The sequence below is a fragment of the Trichosurus vulpecula genome, chromosome 6 (assembly GCF_011100635.1).
Source record: "Trichosurus vulpecula isolate mTriVul1 chromosome 6, mTriVul1.pri, whole genome shotgun sequence".
Classification (NCBI taxonomy): domain Eukaryota; kingdom Metazoa; phylum Chordata; class Mammalia; order Diprotodontia; family Phalangeridae; genus Trichosurus; species Trichosurus vulpecula.
The window spans coordinates 163,993,811-164,013,670 of NC_050578.1; the positions used below are offsets into that span (position 1 = coordinate 163,993,811).

The following is a 19,860-nucleotide window of genomic DNA, read 5'->3' on the forward strand; positions in this document are numbered from 1 at the left end:
AAATGAAGATGTTCAAAACATGCTTATTAATTAAGTATATCAAAAAAACTTTTATTACTAACTCTCTCCCATGATGAAGATGGCAATCCCTTTATATTTGCCAATTCTAAATGGCTTTAAAACGTCCACCACCACCTACTGTGTTGGTAAGCAAAATGGGCTCTTAGCACTTAGTTCAACCAAGTCCCCTTGAAGAGTTTGGTCTTTGTTTCCTTGATTAGATTTGGGTGTCCTTGGTGCCTCCTTGCTTCAGGGGAGGGCCTAGTTTACACATGAGTTCGAGTGACATGTTTGGGACATCAGAGGCTTTTAGACCATGTGGGTTCAAGTTGCCTCTTTGTGATGATTCTAGGTCACATGGGTGAGTTGCATGTGTGACTCACCCTTGACCCTGAAAAAGATATAAAACCAGGGATTGGCTTTCTTTTTTTTCGGAGCTCTTACCCACAGCAGTGGTGGCACAAGATGATGCGAAGACTCTGGGCAACTGTAGCTAAGAGCCCTCTAGCTTGTAAACCTGCATGCTGGGACTTTGTTAAACTCTGGTAACTATGCATTGGGATTTGAATCAGACAAGGTCTATCTGTCAATGTTTGTACTTTGTATTTTGCTCTGAAGTTCAGGGTGCTGATTTCTTCCCCTGAACTAAGTGAATGATCTTTGTATGCTGAATTAAAGTAAACTTGTCAACCCCTTAACATTGCTTTCCTTACTAAAGCAGATCAAAAGAATCTGTGCTTTTGCAGCATGCTGGTAGTGTTCTTGTTGCTGGAACACCTACCTGTTGAGCTGGGAGCATGGATGCCTGACCTAAATGAATCCTTATGAAAAACAAATGGACTTGAACACACTTAAAAGGAAATATGTGAAATGTGTGTAAGATACGTTGAATTCCTGTTTCAACAATCAGGCTAGCAGCTGTTGTGGGGGTGAAAGACCAACATAAGCCCAGCAACAAGAATGCTACCAGCACGCTGCAAAAGCCCAGGTTCTTTTGATCTGCTTTACTAAGTAAAGCAACATTAAGGGGTTAACAAGCTCATTTTAATCTGGCATACAAATATCACTCACTTAGTTCAGGGGGAGAAGCCAGCACCTTGAACTTCGGAGCAAATACAAACAAATTACAAACATTGACAGACAGACCAAATACAATTCATAGTTACCAACATCTAAGTTCAGCCTGGGAGCTCATAACAAGGGCTGGCCCAGAGTCACATGCACCACTACTGCTGTGGGTAAGAGCCCTGAAAAAGAGAAAGCCAATCCCTGGTTTTATATCTTTTTCAGGGTCAAGGGTGAGTCACACATGCAACTCACCCATGTGACCTACAATGGTCACAAAGAGGCGACTTGAACCCACGTGGTCTAAAAGCCTCTAAAAGTCCCAAACATGTCACTCAAACTCATGTGTAAACTAGGCCTTTCCCTGAGGCAAGGAGGTCACTAAGGACTGGCAATCTAATCAGGAAACAAAGGCCAAACTCTTCAAGGGCACTTGGTTGAAATGAGTGCTAAGAGCCCATTTTGTTTACCAACACAATTCCATAAACATTTATTGAACTAGTATGTGTTATTATCCATGGTGATAAATGATGGAGATATAATGATAAGTATGGCTCATGATATGTTCTCAAAAAATTTACCATAGATTGGGGGTGAGTGGGTAAAAACATCGAAAAATAACTGTGATCAAGAAATGGTGTGATAACATCCAGTTAAAGATTAGATAAACTCTGAATGCAGATTAAAGTATTTTTTTACTTACTTTGTGTTTTTTTTTTCCTTTTGATCTGTTTCTTCTTTCACAACTGTGACTAATACAGGAATATAATAGCACATTTAAAGCCTATATCAAACTCTCTATTATTTTCAGAAGAAGGGAAGGGAGAGATGGAAGGAGAAAATTTTGGAACTCAGAATCTTGTAAAAATAAAGGCTAAAAATTGTCCTGGCATGTAATTGGGAAAAATAAAATACTACTAAAAAAGAAAATAGTGTGACAACTGCAAATGTATAATGAGTCAACCATTTTTATGAAATCATGAAATGTGTACTTGGCACACCTGATTTTTTGGGTACTCACTGGAAAAGACCACAATGCAAGGGGAAATGGGGCTGTAATCACATTTTAATGATGCATAAAGAATATTAAGGCAAATGCTACTGAAAATACAGAGACAAGCAACAAAAGAGGTACAGATGGGATAGGGTGGTGGAGGAAGGCAGGAATTGTGGGAAGATGATGGGGAGGGAGAGGTACAAATAATCAGTCATATAACCATGGATTAAAGTTAGAGCACTTGGAAGCATGGACCTGATGGCAATCAAAAATCACTTGGGGTGGGGTGGAGCGTGGGGTTGGGGAACAGGAGTTTGAACTCTCATTTTTATAGACTTTTTGGGGAACAGACTAATTCTTATCTATGCTACCTTGGGGTAAGTTCAATAACATATCACAATCATCTCAAAGTTGTCAGTAAAATTTTAAAGTTAACATGTCTATGTAATCTCAAAGTTAGCAGCACCATTTGATGTTCTGCTGGTCTTCTGGAATTTACCTGATATTTATATATTACAGGATGAAGATTCCCAAATAGCATAGTCTAAATGGTTTTCACTGATTCAGCACATATTACCAAGATGTGATTTTTGGTTAACATATAATGCAATTTGTAAATTATGCCCCTTTCATATTTGGCATACTTTGCAAATAACTTATAGGTTTCTCTTTGCAATCTTGTTTCCTGCTATTGTTACTTTATGTTAGTAATTTATAAACTTACTATACTGACTAGAAATGGAGAGGGAATAGTCAGGGGGACCAGAACAAGGTACAATTTTAACATATAAAAATTCAGACAAAATTCACCTCTAAATTCAGGTGTTTGTATATAATATATAAATATATATTGAAATGTGCCTTGTGTCTTAAACGTGTCTGAGAGTCGTCCCTAAAAAATAGGATAATAGTACTTTTGCTGACAAAAGTGACATGGTATAATTCTTTACAAAATACATATTTTTAACCCATTTTTATTTTTTTAACGATACTCAATCTAGAATTTCCCCCACAAGTAAGGAGAACAGCAAAATTTAAGCTAAAATGATTATGCTTTAAAACTGTGAAAAAGTGAACATATGGAAAGATGATGCTCATATGTATCCATCAATCACAGTCTTTCCTTCTACTTGAACATTTCAAGGTATCTAATTTCAACACAGTAGTGGTACTGAGGCATTCAGTTCTTATGATTTATAAATGGAGAAAGACACTATATATCATAAACTGAAATATCATTTTGGATTTTTGGGCTTTTTTTCTGGGACAAAAGAACATTTTCAGGGCTAAGAGACAGTATTCCCTGCTTCTGTCATTTGAAGGCTACATGGTATATATATAGTGCATTTTAAAAAGACAGCAAGTTTCTTTAAAGCAGTCTGATCACTTAATGTTCACCTAACTCTGAATGACAGTGAGTGCTATCTATGCAAATTCACTATGCTTTCATTTCCTATATTTCATTATACCTAAGGTAATGTTTTAGGATGTAAAGTAATTGCTTTCATGGAAATGTAGAATCATAGACCCAGAAGGTACAGTAAGAGGTCATCTGATACAGTCACTGCCCTCCAGCAGTTCAGCTACTAAGCTATCAAACTCTCTTTGCCTCTTTACTCTGCTGTTAATGATCTCTGGAGAGTGGTGACTTCATATGCAAATTCCTATAACAAATCATTCTTCTAGTTGTGCAGTGAAAAGAAAAGAAAATTTTCCATATGTCTAAATATACTCTCTCTTGCCACCATTGAAGTCTGTTTCCTTTTGGATGTTCTTCTTTGGAAATGGTGGTAGGGGGTAGGGTGGAGTGGGACAAAAACTGTACATTCTCTGCATAACATACTGTCTTCTGCTTGTCATTCCTTCACCCCACTCTCAAATGAACACACACACACACACACACATTTCTACTTATCTGCTCCAGGCAACTTTAAACCCCTTTACATTTCCTTACATTATCCTATGCAGAGGTACATGTATAGTTGATATAGAAGTTCTCCTGAAATTCTGTGTCTAACATTTACCAGCTTGTTCATCTTAAGCAAGACGCTTAACCACTTTGAGCTTCAATGCATCTGTAAAATTGGAATGATCATAATTGTTGAGGTACCTGGGTCACAAGGTTACAAAAAGGGCTAAATGATATAATGTTTGTAAAGTACTTTACACAATTTAAAGCACGATAGCTGTGGTAAGAGTTAAGATGGTGGTATAGAGGAAGCACTCAAATGAGCATTCCCAATGTTCCCTTCCAAATAACTTTAAAGGAATGGTTCGAATTCAATTCTGGAGTAGCAGAGTCAACAAAAGGTCAGACTGAGACATTCTTCCAGCCCAAGATAGATTAGGACGTCAAAAAGGAAGATTTTGGGAGACAAGATGGCAGCTGGGAAGCAGGGATTTCCCTAAAGCTCTCCCCCAGGACCCACCAAACACCTATAAAAATGGCTCTGAACAAATTCTAGAACTGCAGAACACACAAAATAGCAGAGGGAAGCAGGGCTCCAGCCCAGGACAGCCTGGATGGTCGCTGGGTAAGATCTATCACAGGAGCTTGGAGCTGAGTGGAGCAAGGCCCAGAGTGGACTGTGCCTGGGCCAACCAGACTGGGAGCAGGGCAGAACAGGCCCCAGGGCCCTGAATCAGTGTGCTGTGGCAGTTATCAGACTTCTCAACCCACAAACACCAAAGACAACAGAGAAGGTTAGTGGGAAAAACTTCAGGGACAGAGTTAAAGGAGTTTGCGGTTCAGCCACCGCTCCTGGGGCAATGAAGGTGGTGCAGCTACAGAACTACAGCTGCAGTTGCTTCTGGACACAGGCCCACCTGGTGGATGGAATTAAGTGGCAGGTCAGAGCAGGAGTTCAGAGCCTGCCTAGATCTGAGTCTCAAGATGGGTTGGCGGTTCTTGGGGGAGGTGGAGCACTGGTGTGGCAGAGCTTGCTGAGTACAAGTAGCTCAGCTTAGGACAAAGTACTCTATACTCTACAAGCACTCATACCCCAGTGAAAAACTCAAGGGTCAAGTAGCTGGCTGGGAACATGGCCAGGCAGGGAAAACGGATTCAGATTCAGACTCAGACTTTGGAATCTTTCTTTGGTGAAAAAGAAGACCAAAACATACAGACAGAAGAAGTCAACAAAGTCAAAGAGCCTATATCAAAAGACTCCAAGGAAAACATGAATTGGTCTCAGTCCATGGAAGAGCTCAAAAAGGATTTGGAAAAGCAAGTTAGAGAAGTAGAGGAAAAATTGGGAAGAGAAATGAGAAGGACGCGAGAAAACCATGAAAAACAAGTCAATGACTTGCTAAAGGAGACCCAAAAAAATACTGAAAAATACACTGAAGAAAACAACACCTTAAAAAATAGACTAACTCAAATGGCAAAAGAGCTCCAAGAAGCCAATGAGGAGAAGAATGCCTTGAAAGGCAGAATTAGCCAAATGGAAAAGGAGGTCCAAAAGACCACTGAAGGAAATATTACCTTAAAAATTACATTGGAGCAAGTGGAAACTAGTGACTTTATGAGAAATCATGATATTATAAAACAGAAACAAAAGAATGAAAAAATGGAAGACAATGTGAAATATCTCATTGGCAGAACCACTTACCTGGAAAATGGATCCAGGAGAGAGAATTTAAAAATTATTGGACTACCTGAAAGCCATGATCAAAAAAAGAGCCTAGATATCATCTTTCAAGAAATTATCAAGAACTGCCCTGATATTCTAGAGCCACAGGGCAAAATAGAAATTGAAAGAATCCACCAATCACCTCCTCAAATGGATCCCCCCAAAAAATCTCCTAGGAATATTGTCGCCAAATTCCAGAGCTCCCAGATCAAGGAGGAAATACTGCAAGCAGCCAGAAAGAAACAATTTGAGTATTGTGGAAAAAACAATCAGGATAACACAGGATCTGGCAGCTTCCACATTAAGGGACCAAAGGGCTTGGAATATGATATTCTGGATGTCAATGGAGCTAGGATTAAAACCAAGAATCACCTACCCGGCAAAACTGAATATCATGCTCCAAGGCAAAATATGGATTTTCAATAAAATAGAGGATTTTCAAGCTTTCTCAGTGAAAAGACCTGTATGTTTTATGATACTAGGCTTTTTGATGCTCATGTAACAACACACTCCATCTCTAGACTGAGCATTTAAAGTAGCTGTCCCCCAGGCCTGGAATGCTTCTACCTCCTGGCTTCCCTAGATTTCTCAGAGTAACAGAAAAAATCCTATCTTCTATTGTAAGCCTTTCCTGATCCTATTTAATTCTAGTGCCTTCTCTCTAGATTATCTCCAACTTATCTGATACATCGGTGGTTGGTACAGCATTGACTTTCAAATTCTCTCCTATTAGCTTGTGAACTCCTTGACAGCAGGGACTATCTTTTACTTTCTTTATATCCCTGATGCTTAGAAGAGTGCTTAGCACACAGTGTTCAGTAAACATTTTTGACCGACTGGGTAGGTAGGAGTGAGGAACAGACCCTCAGTTGTTGTTTTCCCTCATGACTTTGTAAAACTTGCCAATACTTTCTAGAATTTTTCTGTCTAGTGTCATAGGTGCCCCTGTGAATAACTAGAAGTTCAAATAGGTATCCATTTTAAGGAGTCTTAGGAAGGCCCCATGTCTGTATAAAGGCCCTGGGAAGACAACAGAACTTTATATTGCTGTTTATTCAGACTGAAAAATAACCATATCAGTACCCCTAAGCATATTTTCACCATCACTACTACTTACTTGTTTCTCCAATCCCTCCTGGGGCAGCTAGGTGGAACAGTGGACAGATTACTCGTCTGGAGTTAGGAAGATTTGAGTTCAAATGTGTCCTGAGACACTTAGTAGCCTTGTGAACCCTGTTTTCATCAGTTTCCTCATCTATAAAATGAGCTGGAGAAGGAAATGGCTAACCACTCCAGTATCTCTACCAAGAAAATCCCTAACGGGTCTCAAAGAGTTGGACATAACTGAAATGACTAAACACCTGATGCCTCCTGAATAATATCTCACTTAATAATATCCATAGCTCTCATTTTCTTTCTTTGAAGGTCAAGAATCTTGTTTCTCTTCAGACCATCCAACCTCTTCCTCATTAGGAAGTACTTAAACAATAAATACATGCCTACTGAGTATAGCTGCACCCACCACAAAGAAATCAAAGCTACATGGAGCAGATGAATGCAATCCAGATTAGACCAGGTTTTAAGGCACTGGTCAGGTGCCCAACATTTCCTGGGGCCATTCCTCAAATTTTAATCCATCTATTAACATTTAGTAAGCACCTAGTATGTGCCAGGAACAGTGCTAAATGTCAGGGATACGAAAAGAAGCAAAAGACAGTTCCTGCTGTAAGGGGATCACAATTTTTCATACTAAACAACTCTATCCTTGTGAAGGTCTTAGAAGGTTCTGCAGTTGCACCAGAGGTTAAATCATGGGAATTATCTGCATGCCTAGGGATGAAATACATTAATATTTTCAGCAATCACCATGCATAAATGATTCACATTTAATTTTCTCCATTCTAATCAGATCAAAGATAACAATGTAAGTACAATGAGATTTTTTAAAAAAAGTTGAAATTATTCTAACTTAATATCATTATGTATCTTGACTAAGGAATAAGGCAGTAAGGAGGAGAAGACAATCTTTGGACAACCATTGGAAGGGAAATTCTGAAAGAAAATGCAAAGACCCACAAATGTGTCTAGTTTTGCTTAATAGAAGCAAAGCGTTTTAGATTCAGAAGGGGCTTTACTGGTCATCTATTCCAAAATTTCACTTTTTTCAGGATATTTTTTTTAACATATCAGTAAGTAGTTTGTACTTGGAGAATTCCAGGGACAAGGGAATTCACCACTTCACTAGGCAAGCCATTTGCTCTTTTTTCATGGCTCTGTTAGGACTTTTTTTTCATACTGCACCAAAAAGTGTTTCTCTACAATTTCCAAACATTAGGTCTGTTCTTACAATTTGGAACTACACAAAGTGAGACTAATTACTTTTTTAGTTAACATCTTCAGGTATCTGAGCACAACAATCATATCTACTCTCCCCACTCCTTACCTCTAGTCTTCAAAGTAAATATTTTCATTATTTTCAACTGTTCATCAAATGAATGTTTTTCATATTCTTCACTCTCATTCATCCTCCTATGTTTGTTATTGTCCAGTTTGTTAGTGGCCCTTACTCAAGTTTGGTACTCCCAAATCAACAAAGTACTTCAATCATGGTCTGATTAGGGTAGGATACGATGGGGGCTACTCTCAAGTCCATTGTTTCAGATACTATACTTCAAGTATTCCAATAAAACATCAACTTCTTGGGAGCAGGCACCATGTTTCTACATCCTAAGACATAACAACATGGCCCACAAATGTAGCCAGCACTTCAACTTTCTTTTGAAATGGACATTTGTTGATTCAGCTTAAGATCATGTTAGTTTTGGGGAGAGTCCCCCTAGTGGACAAGTGCTGAACTTGCAGTCTGCTAAAGATCCAAAGTCGATTTCATTCGACTGCTTCTAATGGTTTCCCCATCACATGAAATATGTTTTATATATTTTTATGTGCAAAATTTTACATTTATGCCTATTCGATTTTATCTTTTTAGTTTGGGCACAATGTTTCAACCTGTCAAAATTCAAAAAAAAAAATCATCACTGGTTGATCATCATTCTGATGTTAAGCCTCTCTAAAATTGGACTTTTCCTTGAAAACCAGTCATATCATTTTGTTTTTGTTTTTGGGTTGTTTTCATTTTTTTGGTTCTGTTTCTTCTTTCTCATGATTCATTCCATTGGTCATAATTCTTCTCCACACTTGACTAGTGTGTAAATTAATTCAGTGCAAGTTATATGTGGTAGTTATATGGGATTCCATGTCATCTTGAGGAGGGAGGGGGGTAGGGAGGGAAGAAAATCTGGAACTTGAAATTATGTAGAACTGAGTGTTGTAAACTAAAAATAAAAAGAAAGAAAGAAAGAAAGAAAGAAAGAAAGAAAGAAAGAAAGAAAGAAAGAGAGAAAGAAAGAAAGAAAAGAGAAGAAAGGAAAAGAAAAGAAAGGAAAAGAAAAGAAAAGAAAAGAAAAGAAAAGAAAAGAAAAGAAAAGAAAAGAAAAGAAAAGAAAAGAAAAGAAAAGAAAAGAAAACCAGTCATATAGGCTGTTCCCAGATCCATACTTACAGCTTGGTCAGTACTATCCAATCCTGTGCTCCACTAGCTTAACTTTTGAGAACCCAGGTTCATCTTGATCCTACAATGAGGCTCTGAAAGACTTCAGTAGAAGCCTTAACTCAGGCTATGGGTTGAATGACAATTTATTGTACTTCCAGTGTTCAGTTGTTATAGTTGTGTATGACTCTTTGTGATCCTATTTGGAGTTTTTCTGGCAAAAATACTGGAGTGGTTTGCCATTTCCTTCTCTAGTAGTTCAAGCATCAAAGGAATAAAATCTCCACTATTCATTTTAAAAGGAACATTACAAAATATGTTCATTGGGAATTGGCATGCCTGAATCAAGGAGTCACTAGTCTAGTCCAAAAGAAACCCATTTATTTATCAAAAGATACTTGTTTTATTTTAGGGAAAATAGGACTCCCCAAGAAGTTGCTTTGATAAAATGGAGATTTATTTGGACCCAGAAAGGGAAATTTTCAAGAACAATTTTCCTGGCAGAAGAGCTAGTATTATTTCTATTTTGTTTTTATCCTGGCATGCTCCTTATCCTTATCCTGGTATTGCCAATTGCGAGTCCCTGACTAACAAAAAGTTGTTGCCCGTAAATGGGCCACATGTTTCACAGCACAACAAAAGTAGGGCCCTGTACTTAGGTCCTAGACTTAGGGGTCTTATATGAGAATGATTATAGGCAACTATAAGGATAATGGGAAAAGACCACATTGGTCATTTTTTAAAAATTCCCAATCTGCAACCTGAGTCTATTATCTCTCTGTCAGAAGGTAGATAGCTGGCTTCTTTATGGGTCTTCTGGACATAGGTTTGGAGGTTGTTTTATTGATTAGAGTTCTTAAGTTTTTCAAAGTTTTTTGTCTTTACATAAATTTTTCTCCTGGGTCTGCTCATTTCACTCTGTGACGGTTCATACAAGTCCTCATAGGTTTCTTTCTATTAACCCATCTGGTTTTTCTTTGTTTTTTTTTTTGTTTTTTTATTGGTGGTAACGGGGGCAGGGAGAGATAATTTTTGTTCATTGAAAAAAAGAAAAAGGAAATACTGAATAATTATGGATTTAGACCTAGAAAGGACTTGTACATACCCTAAACTTCAAAGATTCCTATCCCTTTTACTATCAAGGGTAGAACTACCCTTCAACTCACCAAAGTACACAACTTCAGTGTCATCAATCCCTCAATTTCATTCATTACACACATCTAATCAAATGCTAAATTCTGTGATTTTCATCTTCACCAAATTATACAGATATAGGTAGGTATTGATATATGTTATATATATTTATGCTGCCTAGGAATAAACAATACTTATTGGAAAATCAGGAAGGTTTTAAGTATATTTTACATTTATTCATTCCGAATAAATGAGTATGTCCCTTGACCTGAGTACAGGAGAGTGCAAGGACTCAGACAAATGCCAATCCTTTTATTGACTCCCAATTCTAATCTGCTGCCTGGCTCTTCATTGGCTAGATGCAACCCCCTGACTTCCTATTTCATGACCTCCTCAAAGGTCTCCTTAAGCATGTGTACAAGCCTCTAACCTTTCACCAGATCAGAAGCCTGGTCTCTGCTAGATCACAGCTCTTATAGAACCAGTCACCTCCAACTTACAATCTACTATCACTATCCTGTGGAAACAAAACCCGTACCACCATTTCTCACAATATATATAGAAAGAGATATGCGTATATAGATATCTATAAATCTATACACAGACACATACATATGTATACATATATACATGGATATATACACACAAAATTTGTATATACATATATGTGTGTGTGTGTATGCATACCTATATGCATATATGCATGCATACACACATACTCCCTTATTTACTTACACATCTACCACATTGGTTTAGACCCTCATCATTTCTCATGTGCAGTATTGCAATAGCTCCCTATTAGTATCCCTATCCCCATGCCAATATAATCTCCATACAGCCTTTAAAGAAATTTTCCTAAAGCACAAGTCTCACTGTATCATACATCCCTGATCATCAAAATCCACTGGCTCCTTATTACCTGAAGAATCAAATAAAAACTTCTATATATGGTATTAAAAAGTCTTCACAACCTGATCACATAAAACTCTTAGTTTTTATACAAATTACTCTTCTCAACATACTCTGTGATCCAAACCTACAGGCCTCGTCACGGTTCCTCACACATAAAGCTGTGCCTCAAATCTCTGTGCGTTTGCAGTGCCTGTCTTCTTTCCAAGCCTAGACTGCAAACCTTCCCACTTCTGCTACTAAGAATCCTTGGTTTCCTTTAAAATCCAGCCTAAGTATCACCTTCCAGACTTCAGGTCTTTCCTGGGCTCCTCAGCTGCTACTGCCTTCCTAGCCAAGACTAATTTGCATTTGGTTTGTATATAATGAATATGCTTATATGCTTATTTGCAGCCTTTAGACTATAAGCTCCATTTGCTTTTGTATACCCAGTACTTAGCCCATATAGGTGTTTACTAAAGATTTCTTGATTGATTGATTCATATGGAGAAAGGATTTAGGTTCCAGGAAAGCTAACTTGTCCATTCTTATATAAGTAGTAAGAAGTAAAGACAGGATTCAAATCCAAGTCCTTTGACTTCAAATCCAACATTCCTTCAAAACAGTTCCACATTTAACACACTAATAAGACTAGATATAAAGTGATGAAACTTTTGACCACAGAAATTCGTGAAGATCTTTCAGTATGGCATGTAATGGTATTCTATGCCAGAAGAAAGAGTACTCACTCCAATGAATATGCCTCTTATAATCTTAAATAAGATTCCAACTATTATTACTTATTAAGTAAATAAGTAAAAAAATTTTAAAGTACTTAAATAAATATGTAAAATAATTCTCCACCAAGGCTAAATAAGACCTTTTTGTCCTTTTTCTGCCTTCTTATTGAAATGAATAAATAAAATAAGCCAGGCCTGAGGTTTGGTAAGAATAGTCTTACATCTGATCATTTCTTAAATAGAGGCACTGTCACAACCTATTCTGTTAAAATCTCTTACACTAGGTCATTCTGAAGGACATATATCTGGTCCTAACATATACCAACTCTTCCTTTCCTGACCTCTATAATATATAATATTATATAAATATAATATAACTTAATCTATAATCAAAACCTATCAGGAATGTGGTATGTCCAAGGTGAGATAAGTTCGCAGATGAGGGCACCGAGACTGTCTAGTCATATAACTCTATTTAGCACCATGTGTTGTCTACTATCAATTTGAATTGTGGATAATCAAAATGGAGCAGGAAAAGAAAATGTTACAGCGCAGAGGAAACATTTGGTTTCTTTTAGATATAACCTATGTCATTTTCCTACCAGGTCTCATAAAATTAAATTCAAATTTAGCTTTCACAACTGGAAGTTAATGGTGTCACTATCCAGAAGAAATAGTATTGGAGTCTATGTTCACCACAGTCTGAACAAACAAAGAGGATGATAAAATGTAGACGTGAAAGGTTCCTCACTCAGGGAGTCATCTCTCCTAGTCCTTTACCGTAAAAAAGGTAAGGTACTACTACTCCTCTCCTTACCTTTTACACAGGATTGTTATAAGGATTAAATTAGATGGTGTATATACAGAATTTTGTAAACCATAAATTGGCATATAAATATGAGCTAATGAGCACCAAGATGAAGTGGGAAGTATAATGGTCTTAGGTTCACAGGATTTAACTTCAAATTCTGGTTCTGTTCCTTGCAGTTTGATTCCTTCCTAGTTGTATCACTGTTGGCCAGTCACTTTAACTCTCTGATCTTCAGTTTTCTTAGCTGCAAAATTAGGGGAAAATAATATTTATACTATTTAACTTTCAGAATTCTCATAAGAAAATCACTAAATAAATGAGGTCTTTAAAAAAAATACAAATATGAGATAATGTTCAGAAACTTGCCCAAGATCACTTGGCTAGAAAGTTAAAGAAGAAGACCTTGATTTGGAGTTTCTGCATTTTTAATGTGATTTTTGCTTCCTCCCCCATATTCTGCTATACTTCTCTTAATTGTGATAGTGCTATCTAAACTTCAAAGTAAATCCTGCCATTTAAAAATGAACCCTTTCAATTTTAAAACAAGCATCTGAGGTAGATCGTGTTCCTCCTTCATTCTGAAAGAAGAGCATGACATCAGGGAAAGGATGACATGACCTGCAGTTGACTTTGATTTGAGTGAGGGAAGGCTGTGCAAGGTCACCAGCCCCACTTTCTCCTCCAGAGTCATCTGGGTCCAGTAGCCTGATATTCACCAGGAGAACTAGAGATGGCCCAGGATTCATTGGGAGACCCTGGCCCTTTCTGGCTAAGGCCTTTATAGGTTCTCACTTTGAGTGAGGCCATTCAGCAAATAGGCCTCTTTAAGAAGTAAATCAAGGGATGGCCACTTTAATCAAAAACTCAAAAAAAAAAAATCAAAATGGGAGGGGAAGACCCTCAGGGTTCCTGACCAAAAGAGAAGCAGTTACTCTTTAGTATTTACATTCATTCTGTGCTAGGAGGGCAGGGACCTATTGTCCAATCTATGAACTCCAGAGTGAGGTGGGTTTAAGATAAGGCTAATGAGGAAAATAAGTTTCTGAGAAACTGACTTGCCAGAGGTCAGACAGTTTCTTGGTCTTCTGCCTTTCTCCTCATGCCTTTCCCCCTCAGAAATAATACCTGAAATTTGTCTAGCATTGTATGCTTTTCATGACACTAACATACATTATCTAAAATGAGTTGTCAGAGAAGGTAGAGGTCTCTCTGGGAAGGAACTCTCTACAAATTTTACTTCCAATTGTTCAAAAGAAAAGTAAAAGGAAACACAGGATGTTTCATTGTGAAGGCTCATCCTCTTGGAGATTTGGAGGTCATATGCTGTCAAATTGTATAGAGGAAGAGGTAAGTTCATTACTCACTGCCCACCCTGAGTGAAATTCACAGTTAAACTTGATCATTATGAAGAAATCATTTGAAAGGGAGAGTATTCAAAACAAGGAAATTGACCTTTTTATCTTAAAGATATTAAAGGACAACAATTGATTTTAAATATATACTTAAATTAACCTGCAAACTATTCATTCTTATGTAAATTCTCATATTTCTTTTAGAAAGAGTATTATATGAAAATAATATAATAAGATTCAAATGTTGTTGCCTAGAGTCTGACTAAAACATTACAATCATCTTGAATCTTCCCCAGCAAGCTTCTCTGGCATTTCATACCATTGCTGGTTAATAGTAATGTCTCTTCTGTGGAAGAATTCAAAATCTCACCAAATCCCTATTTGTCCATTGATTTATTATTTTTGTTCTGGTCATGGGCAGTACTCAATAATTATTCTGATATAAAACAGAGATATGTGAAGATCTGTAATAGTTTCATAAATGTCATAAATGAATTGTACCAAAATTAGAGGGGAAATTCAAATCTTCTGAAATAAGAAGCTTTCATGAAAGCTATTTGCATCTATAAATAATAATCTTACCTAGGTTTTCACTGGAAACTAAATTTAATGCATTTCCTTCAGTGAATAAAACAAAGATTTACTCTGACACTTTGATGAGTCTGTGATTGTAATCTAACCCTAAACCTAACATAGACAGATAAATATGAATAAATAATCAACTAAAGAAACAAACAAGTAAACAATATGAATAAACAAATGAAAATTGGGTACCATGGTGGTCAATCCTTCTACCAAACAGAACACAACCCCTCTACATATTCGTTTTCCATGTGATTATACTAGAAGAGTACTAGACTTGGACTTAAGAACAACTGCCTTAAACTATCACCTCTGACACTTCCTAGCCATGTGACCCTGTGAAAAATTGCTTATTCACTTGAAGACTCAGATCTCTCATCTGCATAACGCAATGATAATACCTGTGGTACCTATCCCATGGGACCATTGGGAGAATCAACATTAAAAAAAACAAACTCATATCAGGAATTTTGTTAGCCTTACAGAGCACTATTTAAGTCAGGTATTATTATCAAGCTTTTCCCACAGTGGATTGCATTTTGTAGAACACTGTGATCTCAATCTCTGAATAACTAAGGTTGAGAAATCCCAAAAGGGCAATGAAGAAAAAAATAATGGGCCTAAAAAGGCTATGACACATTGCAAAAGAAAAATAATTACACAAGAGAAGTAACAGAATTTAGATGCCAAAGGTATATTTGACATATGTGTGTGTGTGTGTTTAGTGCCTTGATCATACAATGGTGCATGATAGGCACTTAACAAATTTTTGAATGCATAATGGATGGACAGATAGCTGTACTACAAGCATGCTACACCATTATGCCTGCTTATGATGTTAAGGGGATATGAAGAAAGAAAGAAAAAAGAACATTGGGTAAACCCTTCCAGTGAGTGGGGGAGTGGGGAATTATATGAGAAAATAGGTAAAAGTCACACATGATAGGCATGTATGGATTAGGATACTCATCATTAGAGAGAAACCCCATGAAGATGATTAATGAGAACCAATGGATTTAGGAGAATTCCTCTAACTTCTCCAGAAATAATCTGGCAATCCAACACACTGGCCACTTTCTTGTTCTTGTAGTATCCCAGAGTTCTAAAGTACCAGTAGGATTGCCTATCTATTGTGTTTCATTATTGTTATTTGAGAAGATACCTCCCTTTTCTGGTCATACACATCCTTGACAATTTCCTATTTGATATTTACACACAAGTAGTTAGTGATGAAAAACTACTGCCCATGTCTTCATACCATTCCCCCACCCCCCCATTGCCCTTAGGTTCTTCATCATTTTAATAATTTTGACATTATTCTATTTCAGAATTCAGGTCTACCCAGCACTATCAGTTAATAATTGGTAGTAAAAAAATAGTCTTGTACTTTTTAAGCGCAAACTTGGGATCTTTGAAAGCCCTCTATAATTTCCCAAAGGCCATCCTGAATGTATGTCAGCTCAGCTCATTATCTATTAGGTCTAATCTAACATATACACTCTGAAAGAAGAACTCACCCAACTGTCAATGTAGTTGCATAGCAGGCATTGGTAATACATATATTTCATTCTCTTTTGTTTTCCATTGCAGATTATTAAAGTGGTCATTTTCTCACTATTCTGAATTCACTATATTGTTTATGGTTGCATTTACGGTTGATGTAATATGTATTATCTTCAAATAGGAGTATTTGCAGAGCATTGGCAATCATAAGTTACTCCATAATGATTCAAAAAGTAGTTCAACAGTCAATTGGAACTATGTATTATACCTTGTATGAAATTTCATATACGTTCATGGTTTATGGGAATAAATGATACAGGCATGAAGAATGCAGCAATACATTAATGATCTCTTTTTCCACTAGTGCTTCGAAAAGTGTTTTCTTTGGATATACTGTGTGCTGAATGAATGCTTGATAAATAGCAGAATAGATGGAAGATATGTTTTATCCACTTAAGTATCTATATTTGTATAAACTCTGTTAGAAGCAGAGTAATTTACTAGAAATAACACTGAGCTTAGAATTAGAATATCAGGGTTGAGTCTTAAGTCACTTTTTCATTCTTAGCCTTAGTTTTATCAGCTTTAAAATGGGATCCCAAAATTGTGCCACTTATCTTCCAGTTTTTTTGTGACAAAATCCTTTATAAACCTTGAAGTTTGAGTAATTCATTCACTATTTATTAAGCACCTACTATGTGAAGAATACTGTGGCAGGGGAGATATGCAATATTTAGTATGCCATAGCCTTTGCCTTCATGGACCTTAGAGTCTAATGGTGGTGGGGGGAGGATTTACACGTATAGCACAGCTGGGTAAGAGGAAGGGAATAAGCATTGATATTACACCTACTATGTGCCAGGTACTGTGCTAAGTGCGTAATAATACCTAGATCCCATGGGGACAGGTAGGTAGAAAGAATCACCACCAGGGGCTTTTCCCCAACGTTCCTAATCCCTTCACCTTCCCTGTTCTGATTTAACTCTGAATATCCCCCATTTCTCACACACCAACACACACACACGCACATGCTCGCACATACACACCACACACACACACACACACACACACACACACACACACACACACACACACTCTCATAGGGCCCATTCATTACTTCCTAGTATTGGTGGGCCTGGCTTACATTGTTTGGATAGACTGTGCAACTACAGATCTTCTGGTAACATGGAAGACCACAAGTCCTCGCATGTGATCCAGTGCCACATCCTCTAAGCCGCCAGGGACTCCCACCTGACTTGTCTGTATATACTAAGTGAACCAGATCTTGCCCTTCACCTCACAAGTGTACTTTTAGACTTTTCAGACCCTGCTATTCACCCTTCAGCTGCACACTCCTGTGTGTGTTGTCTTCCCCAGTTAGCATGACTACTTTGAGAACAGAAACCATCTTGCTTTTCTCCATTTTTATTGTCAGATCTTAGTGCAAAGCATAGCAAAAAGTAAATACTTAATAAATTCTTTTTTAAAAAAATTTATGCAAGGGCAACTAGGCAGTGCATTGGATGGTGCATCAGTCCTGGAATAAGGAGGACCTGAGTTCATATATGGCTTCAGACACTTACTAGCTGTGTGACCCTAGGCAAGTCATTTAACCCCATTGCCTCAAAAAAAAATCACAGTTATATGGGAGTTGCAGAACAAAGTGTCAAGCGAGTTAAGAGACATTATGTATAAAGAGTGCTGGATTTGGGAGGCAAAGGACCTGGATTCAAATTCAACCCTTAATTTTATGCTCCATAACATTCTTAAAGTCACTTCACCTCTGTAGTCCTTGGTTTCCTCATCTATAAAATGAAGGGAACAAACTTCATGATCTCTGAAGTCCCTTATGTCTCTAAATCCTACAATTCAATGATAAAGATTGTTACTGAACATAGGCAATGGAGACAGGTATATACAAGTGGTTAATAAACTTTGCCGTCAAGTTGTATTTTGAAATAATATAAATATTCATTTGGGTTATGAAAAAACAATTACAAAATAAGATAATATTGAAATTGACATTTTTTACTGCAAAGCTTGAACCTTTGAGAACATGAAAAAGAATTTTAAAATTACAGTAAAAGTAGGAAAGGAAATCTTACCTTGATTCAGTTGTACTTATTTGACTTAAAAAACATCTGGTTGTTATGAGATTTCCATGGAACTGGAAAGAACAATTCATCACATCCTTTCTGTGAGGAGATTGATCAATCCCAGAATTCAAATTTGACAGAGAAATGAAAACAAAAAAAACCAAACCATTGTTCTTCCTAGCCTCAAAGTTTGGAACCTGTAAACTTGGAAACTTTATATAGAGTTGACTTTCTGTAGAGACACAACTACTACAGTTTATAAGGCATGTTATACTTTATGTCTCTTTTCCAGTTTAATTTTCAACAGGAAATAGAACAAACCATATCTTCTTTTCAAGGATATTGGACCAAGAGATCACTGCATTAGCTCACTGTCGTATTTATTAGCCTAGAAGAAATCAAGGAGGGGAAACACAACTGGAAGAAAACATACATGCATACATACATACATACATACATATATATATATATATATGTGTGTGTGTGTGTGTGTGTGTGTGTTATATATAGTAAGCAATTTATTTAATCAGTATAACTGACAAAAAATCATTTCAGAGATCAGCACCCAAGTTTTCTCAGGGTGTCAAGTCACATGTTCATTAAATATTATATCACTTTGGGTACTTTCGCATCATCAGAAAAAATAGATTCCTTGATTAGATCTGAAGGCTTGTAACAGTGCCATACATTTAAATTTTATGTACCCAAGACATAATTTCAGAAATTGCATTTTCTTGCTTTTTGTTAATTTTTTAAAAAATAAATTTCTGGTGGAGAGGGACACCTATTCTTTGGAGTCTTACTTGTAATTCGGTGGCCATTTTGTACTTGCTGTTGCAAACCTTTGGCACACTCTCACACTTTAGCTCTGTTACAATATGAGCCTTGGCACTCGTCATCTCTTTTGCATATTGCTTTGCCCCTAAGGAATTCTTCTTTCCTCCAATGTTTATAACCACTAAGTTCTTAAGGGTGTTGATAATGTCTCTATATGATCCAGTATTTGGTGAAACTCCAGTTAGTTGCCTCAGTGTTTTCTCATAAAGTCATCCTTGCCAGTAGTTCATCATTTTTATTGCTCCCCTTTAAGGTGTTCCAATTTATCTACATTTTCCATCTACTAAAACACTGACTATGGTATAAGCAATCATTTTTCTTTAAAATTGAACATGGTATTGTCAGAAGCATTGTGTAACATTTTAGATCTAGAAGGGACCTTAAACGTCATAAAATGGAAATGTCTCCTTTTACTAATGAGGAAACTGAGGCTACAAATGTAATTGGTGGAAGAACTGGGACTGGAATGTAGGTGTTCTAACTCTACTACAATGTTCCTTTTATGACAGTAGATCGTTCTTTAAATTGATTTTTAGTTGATGGCAATATATTTTTTTTCATTTTCTACACCCTAAATATGGTTATATGTATGTGTGTATATATGTATGTATGTATATACGTGTGTGTATAGAGACAGAGAGAGACACACAGACACAGACACAGACACAGACAC

The 19,860-nt window shown here is 36.9% G+C and overlaps 1 protein-coding gene across 1 annotated transcript in view; it reads right to left on the bottom strand.

The window, feature by feature from the left end:
- The window catches only part of LOC118854829 (60S ribosomal protein L10-like), a 48,994-nt gene extending 29,745 nt beyond the window's left edge, over window positions 1-19,249 (bottom strand). The window contains exons 1-2 of the mRNA XM_036765053.1: window positions 19,154-19,249; window positions 18,287-18,300 (exon numbers count right to left, since the gene is read on the bottom strand). Coding sequence (XP_036620948.1) covers window positions 18,287-18,300; window positions 19,154-19,249 — 110 coding nt within the window. The remainder of the gene's footprint in view (window positions 1-18,286; window positions 18,301-19,153) is intronic.
- Between the last annotated feature and the right edge of the window lie 611 nt (window positions 19,250-19,860).